At 38.9% G+C, this 14,420-nt stretch overlaps 1 protein-coding gene across 1 annotated transcript in view; it reads left to right on the top strand.

Moving 5' to 3' along the window:
* myo9aa (myosin IXAa) overlaps positions 1–14,420 on the top strand; it is a 119,417-nt gene that overhangs the window by 83,925 nt on the left and 21,072 nt on the right. Inside the window, 7 exon segments of the mRNA XM_036136172.1 lie at positions 477–552; positions 4,464–4,604; positions 5,220–5,259; positions 6,232–6,354; positions 8,498–8,578; positions 8,709–8,819; positions 13,067–13,189. Of these exon segments, the coding sequence (XP_035992065.1) occupies positions 477–552; positions 4,464–4,604; positions 5,220–5,259; positions 6,232–6,354; positions 8,498–8,578; positions 8,709–8,819; positions 13,067–13,189 (695 nt within the window).

Below are 14,420 nucleotides of genomic sequence, written 5' to 3'. Positions count from 1 at the left end.
GATTTTAGCTTGTCTTGGGTAATTAAATGTGGTCCCACCGTGTCCCTCTTTGAAGCAACTAATCAGATTAATAAGTAGGTGTAAAGTCCAGACTAATGTAAATAACTCTTCAGTACCATCTTCCATATGTCAACACTAACCAGAGCACATCACTGTTAACATCACAGATCTCCATTTAATACCAGATCATCCCCACTTGGTTGTGTGGCTCATAAAAAAACACAAAACACTCACTGCAATAACACCAGAGTGGCACTTGTTGTCAGAAACGTGTTTTTTTTCTTCTTTTGGTTGCTGTTGTCTGTCTTGTTTTGTTTTCTAAAATCTAATATTTTGTTTGTGTGCATATATATATATATATATATATATATATATATATATATATATATATATATATATATATATATATATATATATATATATATATATATATATATATTGATTGCATTCCTTGATGCCTATTTGTTTGTGACCAGGTATGACCAGAAAGACTCCACGGACGCCTTTATCAGACATTCAGGGAAGCAACACCATCATCGGCAAATCGCCACGGTAAGTGCGCTTGCAACACCGAACGTTTCGGGTCAGACCCCGCCTTCTGTCGATATACACAGCTGACTGATTTTACACAGCAGGCGACTACAAACTGTTTCTGACATCCTATTAAGACTCTGAACCACAGGAACAGAACGATGGAAAATATTAGTGGCTCGTGTTGCAAAGCGGAGACGCTCCTATAAGACAGCTTTTTGTTGCACGGGAGTTCAAAGCCAAGCCATTAAAATCCCCCCATAACGCAACGCATTACCTCTGGCCTCCTCCTGCCCCCCTCTCCACACACTCATCGTCCACACACTCGGAGAGCACTAAGCCCAGTCCAGCTGCTTCCTTCATGATGTAAAGTCAGAGCTATGCCTCGCAGAGGATCATCCTGGGAGAGATAAATATCCAGCCCCTGCAGAGTGTGTGTCAGCTGGATGCCTTTGCAGACAGTGCAGTACTTTATGTGACTCTCACAGAGACTCTGGAGATAAACAGTCAGTACAAGAGGCATATTGTAGTGTCGCCATTTACTGAGATCGATGATCAACTGGGGAAAAATTCTTCTTTGTATGGTAGGCCAGATGCAAAAAGAGGAGTTGTGTTTAACTTGATATTTTAGATTCTGTGGTGATAGGTTGACTGCTCGATTTGGGCATTACGGGCAGTATGTTTTCTGACCTAGCCCAAGATTATGAAAGAATAGAACATAAACCCTTATTTAAATCTTTAAGTTTTCATCGACTGCTACTCGCTGACGATTTGTGCATCCTGCGCTATAGTCAAGTAATGGTACTGTAAACCTGCCTGGTCGTGCAAAACATTTATCATTTAAATGCTCCCCTGGGAATGTAGAGCATAAATGAGACATAAGGAGCGAAGGAAGGAGCAACAAGGCGTTTGTTTTGTTTAAGCATCTTAGCTGTGTTTAAACTGTTTACTCATCATTAACATCTGTGGTTCTGAGTCCAGTGGCTGAATGGCCTGCTCTGCATGCCTCTGCAGAGAATTTGGTCAGCCTTTAACTCTGATGTCATTATGTGATGGAAACGATCATGAATGATGCGAGTCAAATCCAGGCCTACAGCCCTCCAAAAATGAACTACAAAGTCTGCGCTCTCTTCTCGTCTGACATTTTCATTGATTTCTATGAGGGAGCTGTGCTTATACGTCATGTCACACAAAGGATTGTGGGATACCTTAAGGCTTCTTAGTGCTGGTAAGGGACAGCATGGGGTTTCTAGACAAACCTAGCTGTGGGGAAACCTTTTGATCTTTCAGACAGTTCTTAGCTAAAGCAAAAAAAAAGCTGCTTTGCTCTTTATTTGCAACACGCTCACGACTCCCTCGTTATATTTTCAAGTTTCCACACGTGTTGTGGCTGCTGTTTGCGCATTATGCTGCGTGCGGCTTGTACTGTAACTCCTCTGGTGGAATCCATGTAAATCTACAAAGGAGGATAATGGAAACTAAATAAACTGCTCAGCTGCACTAACGTTATCATCAATTGCTGCCTCTACTCCAGGTTTGCTTTATACCAAGCAATAAAGTTGGAAGCAGTCTTTTATTCCTAGTTTTTAGTTGTGGGCTTGGAGTTCTTCTTTTCCTTCTTTTTGGTGCTCAAAATGGGCTCCAAAAAGCTTTTGGCTGGATAAAACCTCTTTGGTTTTTGTTACTGTTCTGGGCAGGTGGTTTGGTTTCACCTCCAGATGTGAGACTTTAAACTTTTCCATGTGCAGTCCTGTATGATCTCATCACAAAAAAAAGTAATGTATTGGACCTCACTTGTTGAAATAGTCCTTATTATGATCAACCTGCACAGGACTGCAGATGAAAATATCAGTCTGACACATTTACATGATAGACTGAAATTATGTCCATTGCCCCTCTTTTAAAACCATAAAATGTGAATTAGTAATATAAGTATACAATGCATTGTAATTTAACATGCAAAACTAATGCACACAGCTGGTCATAGTGGTTTTCAGGCTTGTGAGGAAGTGGCAAAAGAAAAAGGACATATTTTTCCACAGCTTAGCATTTTATGAGATTGTACTACAATTAATTACGTAGGAAATGAAACACTAGACTGATAAAATCAAACATAGACATAAAAAAAATCATTACCTTCCAAAAAGAATCTTTAATTCATTAGTTCTTTATGAATGTTTATTAATTATTATTTAATATAGAGATGTGTCAAAACAAGCATTGCAGTTATCTGTAAACTAATTACATGTTTCGCTTATTTGCATGACTTCATGGCCAGAGGTCAACATTCAGCTAAAAGTTTGGTGTCACCCAAAAAATGTCTCGTTCTTCTAGGAAAATCCACATTTTATTAATCAAATGATTTGCAAAATGAATAGAAAATACAGTCAAGACATTGACATTGGTTAGAAATAATGATTTGTACTTGAAATAATTTTTGTCCTTCAAACTGGGCTTTCATCAAAGAATCCTCCATTTGCAGCAATTACAGCCTTGTAATATAGCTGCCAATTTGTTGAGGTAAAATAAGGAAATGGTGCTTTTTATTAAAAATATAATAGCATTTCCTTTGCTCAGTAGATTGTATACAATACCAGTAATCAGGGTTTCTATGCAATCTAGAAAACTATGGAATTTGATTAAACCACTTTCCAGGTCTCGATAAGTATAAAAGAAAATGGAGTAAGGAAAAATATTTTTTTTGTAATTTCTGAAATGTGTGCAACCTAATTAATTTTAAAGTAGCATTGAGCAAGTTTATCATATTTAAAAAAAAACATACACACAGAGTCGTGTGTGTATATATTTATTATGTATATCATTATGTGTTTCAACAAAATACTACCATGTTAAGAAAATATAACGGCCTTAACTACCACGAGGGCAAAGAATTTATATATAATAGCTTATGAACCACATGAGTGGGACCTACCCTGTATTTAGGTCTTTCTTTAATCTTGTTTAATGAGCGGTGGCCAAAATTATAATGCATTAGTGGTACTGTTGAGTTTGTTTTTAGTCACGTAAACATTGGTTAATATGACGATGCTTTACTCTTGCTGTCCACACATTCATGCTCTACACACAACAGTAACACGTTGTGTGTACAGCATGCTGACGTTTGCGCAACTAAGCTACCGCTAGCATGATGTTAGCAGCCCATTATACGGGAAACTTTGTAAGTTTACTATATACGGGAAACTTTGTAAGTTTACTATACAATTTATCTCCAGCCCGATTGTTGAGTAAAATTGTTTGTATATTCTATCTTAAGACTTATAGTACCTTACCTTTGAGAGAATATCAGCCTGGTGAGCCTTTAGGCACTGCGAAGATTTTGTGGTAGTTGCCCATCTAATTTGTGCCACATTTGCCGCCGCCTCCCTCTACAACGCATTCGGTTTTCCTATTTTAAAGTATTTTCATACATCCTTTCATAATTTCCGACCACCAAGCTCATTTGTAGGGCATACCACGTCCGTCATGGACCATCAATGATTGGTGGGCGTGACCAAGGATAGGATGGAGCAGCATTGCTACTACTGAGTGACTGTTTACATGCACAAAACGCAAGAACGTCTGACAGATGACCTGCTTAAGGCTTTTGTCTTGTCAATGAAAATTCATATACGTCTCGTCATGTTTTAATCATCAGTGAGTGATGATTGTCTGGTCATCGTCTCATTATCACAAAAAAAAAAAAAAGGCCCGTCAACGATGACAAAGGGATTTTGTGAAAACAACTCTATCGGCACAGTACATTTTGCACCTGCAAATGACAGAATATGTCTAATGCATTGTGAATAGGCCGCAGTTGTATTCTATGTTTTATAAAAGGAAAGGCTTAAATTGTTACTATGTATTACTACTTGTGGGAGTGTTGAAAGCTTAATCCAATCCAGCGGTTCTTTCTGACCCCATGTGTTCTAAAGGAGTTCTCCTGGCCTCGGCTTGAACGGACGTGTCGGTCGGCAGAGTCAGCTGTCTCCCAGCGGCCCCAACGCAGAAGATGATGGCATCTTTGTCAACTCAGCCAGCAGCAAACTCCTGGAGAGAGCTCATGACATCCTGATGTCAGTAACGTCTACATGCACAACGAAGCTTTCAGCCTCCACCTCACTGAAGCAGATTTCTTCCCTCTGTCTGTCCATGTGCTTGTTAAATAATAACCAAGTTAGTTATAAAACACATTCAAAGTTTAAAAGGTGACAGAACTATGCTGGAAGGCATGTTTTTGATTCCAGTTAAGGAAATCCAAATGTTGTGGTAGGTAATGTGTACAAGTGATGTGGAGATGTTTAAGAAGCTGTCGGCCCCGCTGAAGGCTCCGTTAGTGATCCCATCATGCCGACCAGCTTAGTGACACTGTTCTGAGCCTGACCCTCACAAGGAATATTTCCAAACCAGTGGGAAAAACAAAAATGGCTCTCAGGCGTGCCTTGGTTAGCGCGCACGACCCATGTATGGAGGCCTTAGTCCTTGACGTGGTTGACGCAGGTTTGACTCTGACCTTTGCCGCATGTCTCTCCCCCTCTCTCGCACCCCCTTTCCTATCTATCTGTCTGTCTGTCTGTCTGTCTGTCTGTCTGTCTGTCAAAATGGCTCTTAGAATTTCAGGAAGTGATTTAATGCTACTTAATGTTCAAAAAAATGTTGATTTTGTTAATTTCTGTTGTTTTTATCAACAGGAGAAACAAAAACTACAAGTCTAAACCAGTTCTTCCAAAGGTAGGAGTAATGCTACTTGAAAGAGCACCATGCAAGTTATTAATAGTGTTGCACCGATACCAATACCAGTATCGGCCGGGGCCCCGATACCGCCCTAAAATGGTGGTATCGGTATCGGCGAGTACCAACAAATAGGGCACCGATACCATTTTGATGTTTGTATGTCACTTGAATGCAGCCTTCTCTCTGCCGACACTCACTAGTTCAACTGAATTCACTTTGTATTAGTCCTTTTCCTGCTTTACAAAGGTAGCAGCTTAACAAAGGCATGATGGCAATTATTTTACATCCAAGTAGTATGCAGTTCTTTATATATACACACACATCAATTTCAAACAGATGGTATCGGTATGGAATCGGTATCGGCCGATACTGCACAGCCAGGTATCCGGTATCGGTATCAAGGCCAAAAAATGGCATCGGCGCAACACTAGTTATTAACCAAATTATTAGCTTAATTTCAGATTTATCAAGTGATTTTTTTTTTCAGGTCAGTATACAGCAATTAGCATGTATCGATGCTCTATGTGGGTTGCCATTCTCAAAAACTCGCCTACGAAAAGGGTCGAATGGGTCATGTGGCCCAGAGCGTTGCTCTAGATCACATGACCCATTCTAGGTTATGGCAGTCTGGTAACAAAACAGATATTACACTTACCTGATCAGACATACTTTTGGTTCTTTGATATAGGGTTTAATCTAGAGGAGTTAATGTGGCCTCGTCTTTACAAGCAACTCTGGGACTTCTCAATCTGCTGGTCCAAACTGGTCTGCTATCAGATTCCAAAACACGAAGGGAGACTGTCTAATTTTATGACAGTGCAGAGTTACCAGTGGCCTTCAGGGGCGCTAAACCTGGAAGTTACAGGTCTAGCGCCCTTAGTGGCTAAAACTTACACGGTGCTGCTTTGAATGTAGAGTTTGAATTGGGATTTTAGACCGCCTGTACTGACTATGAATTTACGTCTGCAGCATTTACTGAACGTCAAATCACTGAAGTACCTAAGCAACCTGACTCTTCACGACCGCATCACCAAGTCGCTGCTTCACCTTCACAAGAAGAAGAAACCTCCCAGCATCAGCGCACAATTTCAGGTCAGATGGATGCACTCACAGCTTTACAATTCAGCGCCGTCACATCAAATGTGCCATTTAAAGTGGAGTGAAAAATGTGGCTCCAGCTGTGGTGACTATGAAAAAAAGATGCTCTCTACATCTTACAGAGAATGGGAGGAAACATCATACCGTTTGTCTGAGTTAACAGGATTTACATTTGTGAGGGTTTTTTTACTTTGTAATCCTACCCTCCCAAGTGACAGAGTGTGACATCATGTCTGGAATAAAAAAAGATGTTTGATTTTTGTAAGAAAAAAAAAAGTCTGCTCATTTACGGTTACACCCTTATGCAGTTGCTCCTTAAAGGCTAAATTCAACCAGAGCAATAAAAAATGTATATTTTGTATCTAAGCTCTTCAAATCAAGGAGGTAAATCTGTGAAGAGTTTCCGTACTTTAATTACCGCTGTCTTGATCCGATAAACAATTGTTGTTCATGATTTACAAGAATTTGTGCAGGTTCAGTTTCACCTTAGGAAGATTAAAACTGACTGAGTTAGTGTTTATGATTCCTTACCTAAGAAGTTAATTTCATATCCTCAAAATTAACTCACACATTCTTTCACACTTTCTGATGAGATATTTTTCTCCAAAACTTTTTAAATGGTTGAAAGATTTTTAATCAGTCAGCACATCAACAGCATCAGCATGTGCTGAATGGATGCGGCCCACAGTTTTATGTTTTTGTTCTCCCATATTTTTGCGTTCACATATACTAAAAGATTTTATATAAATAAAATTACAATAGAGCTATCCTTGTTTAAATTCATAATGTTTTAGGAAGCAAAGAAAAAAATCCAAAAACCCCAAAAGTTTCACCAATCAGTTGGTCTGCAAATGGAATAGGCCAACTTCCTTTGATCTACTCTTAGTGATAAAGGTCAAATGCTGAATATTTAGACTTTTTCCCTGATCGTTTAATTAATCAAAGCTGACTTCCAGCATGATTTTCGATAAATGAACCCATCGACACACATTGAACTTTGATCAACTTCTTTCCAAGTTACATTTGTAATTATTTCTTTTTGTTTTACATTTATGGAAACATGCTACACCTTATTTTTTACTTTTATGTTGTAGACCGTAGAATCGAAAATGAGACTTGATCTGAAACCAAATCAGCCAGTAAAAAACCTGATTGGGTGCATTTCATAAAAAGACAAAAACTTACTGGAGTTCAGACTAAAATTCACCCCCTTAATGTTGTGTTTCTAACCACTTCTAAAGGACCTTGTGGTTTAGGCTTGCCTTTGATAACAGCAAGTTTGATGTCAGCACGACTGTACCAGACAAACCATCCGTCTAATTAAACGATGCCTTTATTACTTTGGCTCTTCTTACATGTGCAACGAACTAAAGGAAACAGATAACATGGGAATGAAGTATAGCAGTCCAGATGCCAGTGTAACATCCTGATTGCATGGTGCAAACACAGCAGGACAGCTGCATCCTTTTCTAGAGGGGGAAATATCGGTAAATGCATAATGCATCTAAAATGTGTCCTGAGACTCCTTACATCGGCTGCGGAGAGTTAAGCTCAGTTTAAGTTCTCAATGTACAAAAGTACAAAGTTTAAAAAAAAACAAAACTGATCACATTGTGCTCATCTCAGTAAACAGACCTTGGTCATGTAAAATAATCTCACCAACAGGCAGAGAAACTTCCGTAACCAAAGACTCTGTTTCCCCGGCCCTCTTTAAAGCTGAACTGTGTGCTGTTGGAGGTGCAGCTGAGGCCCATGTGAAAACCAGACAGGGAGGCAGCGCGAGTCCATGTGTGGATGACTTCACCCTCCACATCCTGTGCTGCGCTGATTGCTTTAATCTCCCATGCAGAGGGAAGAAGACTGAATTCCTCCTGCCTCTCAATGATTATACACACATGCAGACGCACATGTGTTCATGCGTTTCATCACACTGTAACTGCAAACCAAGAAAGCTGCATCCTGTTTTCTTCCAAACAGCATGCTTACTTAAATGTATGTATGGTAATACGGATGCAAATCTGGGACTTTCATGCTTTCGTGTTCCTCCCAGATGGGGACAGTTTTTGTCGCCTGTATAACAGCTGTGAAGTGACTTTTAAGGCTTTTTTTTTTTCTCTCTCCATGTTTCATCCCGCAGGCTTCTCTCAATAAGCTCATGGAGACCCTGGGTCAGTCTGAGCCTTATTTTGTCAAGTGCATCCGTTCAAATGCAGAGAAGGTACAGTTTGGGCTCAACAGGCTGTGGCTACTTTTGGTTTAGTTTTCTAACACTCCTTAATCCTGCTTTGAACTGGGAATAAAAAATAAAATAAAAATCTGTTTGCTGTTTCCCATCTTCTCTGTCTCAGCTGCCCTTACGGTTTGACGACAACTTGGTGCGGAAACAGCTGCAGTACACAGGTATGCTGGAGACGGTCCGCATCCGGCTATCAGGATACAACGTCAAGTACACCTTTAAGGTAATCTATGTAACATATCATTGCTCTCCCTGGAAAAACATGTCTGCAAAGCCTAAAAATATCCTTAGCCATACCTTAGTTTTTAATGAAGTGCTGAATAGCGATCTCAGTTGATTCAGGTGTGTTGAAACATGCCTAGAGAAGTTGCAGGACAGGGTTGGAGACCCCCCCCCTCTCCTCAGGAGTCCTGGCTGTTCTGTCTTGCTCTCTCCTGTCTTTAGCTGAACCCTCGTGCTTTCTACAGAATTTAGGTCTGGGGAAAAAGACTGCCATATCAAATGAGGACCGACTTTTAGTTTTCCGGGAGAAGCCGTCAGGCTCATTTTCCAGAGAAGTGGGCCCACAGCATCATAGATTGTCCACCAAACATAACGGTGGACATGACATGCTTCTGTTTACATATTCATCCATGGGTAACCTATTTGTAGCCAAATATAACATTTTAGTGTCACTTAAGCAAAGCACATGTTTTCAGAACTCAAACTTTCACGTGTGTTTACGTTTGTGACAGTAGGAGAGAAGAGGCATTCCCCCAAACCAACTGTTTACCGTGTAGATACTAAGAAAATGTTGATTTGGAGACTTCTTGGTCACATGACGTCATGCTTGACTGCAGTTCTCCAATACCCAACTTGTCCGGTCTTATTTGCCACAGTTCAAGTGCTTTTAAATCTCTTAATTGTTGCTCTGCAAATGCTTTTAACTAGGTTCTACATGAAATTGTTGTGTGCTTATGTTTTATGTTGTTTTTATTGGGAAGCACTTTGTGATTTTAATGTCTGTGAAAGGTGCTATACAAATACATTTTACTTACTTAGCCATTTTGCAGAAAGGCAAAGAGAGACAGGCCTCTGTGCAAAGACATATTTTCTTATGTCGGGAAAGCAAGAAGTCATGGATTACTTTGTAAGAATAACACTGTGATTCAGTTAAGGAATTGAAATATAAATAAACATTTTGATTAAATCCATTTCCAAAGGATTGTTAGGGATTCCAATAATTGGAGCGCTGATGGATTTGATAAAACTATTTATTTCTTAATCTGGGATTTTTCCCCTTCTAAATAATTGTGTTTAAATTAAATGGTGGATTTAACTGTCAATGTCAGATTATGATGCCACAGTAATACGTTTTTACCAATGGGCTACTATGTATGAAAGGTGTTGTATGTTTTGAGGACGATTCCCGTCAAATCTCACAAGGCTATAGATGTAGTGTCAGATTAAAAAAACCTTCTGAGGTACAGAAGATTTAGATTTCTGTAGTTGATTACTATTTAACATGATTTATGAGAAGCCTCATGTTTATGTTCTTAAGGTCTGTGCTAATTGATCAATAATCAGGTCTCCTAGTAAAAACAACAGTGGGCTGTTTGTTCAGAGGGAGTTGTGCAGATTTACCTGTTTCTATGTGCAAACTCGTGTTGGCAAGTAAGACTTTTTTTGTGAACTCCACCACAGAAACTGGAAAGACTCAGATTCTCAGGAGCCAGAGATCCAGTGATGAATTTCTTTCCAGGAATCGTGTCCCTGATTCATTGTGTGTCGTATGAAAAGGGAATTTCTGGGAGTGGGAGATGGCAGCCATCTCTGACCGCACTGGCTCTCAGAGGAGTGATGTCAGCCCCGTGAGAAGCGCTATGCTGCTAATAAAGCGAATCATGGTGAATGCAGATGGGGCGTTAGCTGCTGGACAGAAGACGGTTGGGAGGGGCTCACTTCCACTCCTGTTTCTTCTTATAGCAGTTTCCATTTTCTGGTTTTGATTGTTCACTTGTGCCAATAGCCTCTTTTGCCAAGATTTTAGATAAATATTAGGTCACTTTATTGACCAGACATTACATTATCAAATAACAAACCAGTTTGCCAGGTCTGCTTTGGGTATTATTTATTTTGGGTTGTAAGACCTTTCCTGTCAAGATCTTTCTGTATCTCAAATACCATGTAAGGAAATATTTTTTGTTGTTGATTTTATCAAATTAATTAATAAAAAAAAATACATTTCACTAGTTTGTGAAGTGATCAGTTTAAATATTAGCGTAAATGTTTTGGTGGTCAGAAATAATTAAGGAAAGTGAGCTGTAGCATATTTTCAAGCCCTGAACTTTTCCAGTTATGTTGCAACTAAGGCTAAATGATAGTAAACATTAGTTTATGTCCCAAATAAACCATGTTTGTACAATTCCTATTTAGAAAAGGTAAAAGAAGACAAACAACAAATGCCCAGCCACCCGTACTGATCTTGGATGTTCATTGGATAAAAAGTGAAAAGAAAAATTTGAATGGGACAAAATATATTTTCCAAATATTGCCACGCCTGGCTAAAATCTTCCAATCCCATGCACAGGAATTTGTAACCATCTACTGAAATCAAACACTCACTGTTGGGCTATAATTCCAAAGAATATTTGGCAATAAACAACAAGAACATTCTATAAAAAAAAAAAAAATAAATAAATAAATAAACATGCCCACAGCAAAACACGGTGGTGGCTACATGATGATCTGTGGCTTGCTTTTCTGTATTTTTTAATTTTTTATTTGAGTTGACAGAAACTATTAACAGTTCCAGATGCCTGTCAACTCAGACCCAAAAGCTTCAGGTTTCTACTGGAAAACTGAATATGAGGAGATTTTTCAGCATCAGTGAGTGCAAGGATACATCCAAGTAATCGGGGAGAATGGCTCCACCAGAAGAAAAGGAACGTTTTGGAATTGCCTATAGCAGTCTAGAGTTAAATTTGATAGCGTTAAATCTAATAGGACATCTGTGAAGAGTCCTTGACAGGGGTAGGTTTTGTTAGCAGTATCAAATTCCCACTCTATCAATATGATGTGAATCCAAATAGTCTGAAATTTCACACGTCATCCATTTAAGATATCTGACATATTGAAAGCTAACATGACATAGCGACATATTGAGCTGTTGACATTCTGGATATAGAAGGAATATGACAAAATATCTGACAATTAAATATCATTTCTTAAGGTCACAGTGGACATCTCCCTCACCAAACTTTATTGAAATATCTCTGCCTCAAAGTTGGAGCCAAACATGTTTTTGGTACACTTTTTCTCATTTGAGATGTTGCCTGACTAAGAGCTTTAAATGAAGCATGTGGTTTCCAATGTTTAAAGGAGCTTATAAGTAAGGTACTTACTGTAAAATCAACCTAAATAATTCTCATTTGACACCTGGGATGGAAGTAACATTCCCTATAAACAATTGGTCCTCTCCATCAACAATGTCTTAGTCACGTTTTTCTCCTTTCAAACCTAGAGGTACGGTCCAGAACTACTTCGGTGCAGAGTGTAGCCCCTGTTTACTTCCTGGTTCCTGAACCAATCATAAGAGAGTTCCCAGGGTTCTCAAAACAGAGCGCAGCATTTGGTATTTTATCTTGGCAAAACAGCAGCAGCCTGCAAACATGGAAGCCAGTAAGAGAAAGAGACCAGAAATAGAGCAGAATATAACATCATTTACGTATGTATACCTATGCACCTGTGTAAGTAAAAATTCACAACAGCAACACACTGTTTAGAAACGGCCTATTAGATTGTTGCGATTGGCAAGCTGTTGTATCGATTTGAGCCACAAGGTGTCAGTATTTCTTATAGCTCCTTTGAATAATAGTATTTCTATTGGTTTACTTGTGGTATACTTAATGCTTACAGGTGCTTGTGAGCAGCACTTTTAGTGTGTTCTGATGATCTCATTCTGATAAATTTAGCAGCAGATATTTTCGCTCACGGTACATTCCTTAATGTCTTTTGTGGCATGTTCAGCAGTAATGAGAAATATCTTGTGGCTGGTATCACTCAGGATGACTCTGCTGGACAGGACAGAGTCTCTTCATTGTCCTCTGGTTTCTTAAACACTCCCCATGCTTGTAATTGTATAAACACTGCATCGCTGAGCCAATCCAACCCCCTGCTGCTCTGATTTGGTCCAGTTCAGACAAAGAGGCACAGTATAAAGAGATGACTGCATGATGTTGGAACCTGTGCTAATATGAATTTTTCCCTAAAACCAGATGTTTCTCACTGATTTTCTTTCCCCCCTCCACTTGTTTTATGTTCCAGAGATGCTGCTGTTGGTCCAGAGTTAGTTAAATGTATCCCCAGTTGAAGTAGAATCAGTGTTTTAAACAGCTGTAGCACTTTCATTGATGTCAAGTTTTTCATTAAACAAGAGGAATAAACAGCAGATGTTTTGTGAATAATTGCCATTACCTATTCTTTTTGTAGGATTTTGTTCATCACTTCAGTGTGTTGCTGCCAGACGGCACCAGTTCTACAAGGGAGAGCATCCAGGAAAGTATGGATCAGCTAGATCTACAGCCAGAGGGGTATCAAGTGGGAAAGACAAAGGTGTGTATCCTTCCTGTCCGTTCAATGTTAGTCTTCACCCTGTGTTCAGTGTTCAGCTTTGGAGAAGAAGCAGTCAGTGGCTGTAGTATCTTGAATCCAGAAATGAAGAATATTCTTCAGCCACTCGCATGTGGAACGACACAAGGTTGTTGTGGCGATCCACATGTTCTAACCCCTTTCTCAGTTTCATCAAACAAGCTGCCTTTTTCTTTTTGCAAATGTCCCCCTCCACTGCTTTGCAAAAAATACTCTGGTTTATCTTTCATAAAAACTACAGATTCCTTACATTCATTATGTAATTTTCCCAGTGATCAATAACATATTCTACTCGTTCTAGAGGTTTCCCTGTTCCAACAACACAGAGTCCAGTAGTTCAGCTAGGTCTATAATAACCTATTAATGAGCTATTTACTTTAATAAGGAGAGGTTAAGAAGGGAAACATCTCAAATACAGCATTGGTATCAAATCTCTATTAATATACTTCTTTTTACCCCCAAAAACTTTCCAAAAAAGTTTTTTAGGAGAAGGAAAACAATCCAATTTGCCAATTCTTCGGGAGTCTCTTCGCTGCTGCTCATCCTTTTCGAAGAACAAGGAAAATGTCAGCATATCAAATCAGTTTTAGACTGACTCATTTAGCTTTCTTTTTATTTTATTGCTGGTTTTGAAGGTTCAAATTGCTCAGGTCCCATCTCTACAGGATTATCACCAGGTGGCCTCGCTCTATAATAGCATAAGTGAAAGTGATCCCTAACTTGTGCAGTAGTTTATTGTACCTACCCATTTGAAAGCTGCCCAGAGCTCATATAGATTCAAGGCAACGAGAAAGCCCTACGTCTACTCATTAATCTTAATCAAATCTTAATCACAAGGAAAACCTTGACATTAAAATATAAATATAGAGCCTAATCTGTTTACAAATTCTTTATCTAATGGGAAATTTGAAATTGATATTTGAGCTTATTCAGTCACATGAATTGTTTGTAATAAATATGTAAAATAGATGAAAAGTGGAAACTTGTAATGTTACTAAATTTAAGCCAATTTATTATTTGCTAGTAAAATAAATGTGAAGATAGTTAACTTTTAGCTGTATTGAACACCTAAAAAAGACACGTTATCTTTTATTGCTTCAGATATTTAACTGTCTGAAGCTATAAAAGAGTTGGTGTGTCTTTGAGGTGACCTTATATTCCCTGAAAGCATTCTGACTTTGGAAGAAAAGGATGT

This window comes from Fundulus heteroclitus, chromosome 4, assembly GCF_011125445.2.
Source record: "Fundulus heteroclitus isolate FHET01 chromosome 4, MU-UCD_Fhet_4.1, whole genome shotgun sequence".
NCBI lineage: Eukaryota > Metazoa > Chordata > Actinopteri > Cyprinodontiformes > Fundulidae > Fundulus > Fundulus heteroclitus.
Note: the sequence above shows the minus strand (reverse complement) of the source record. Positions and strands in the feature narration are given on the sequence as shown.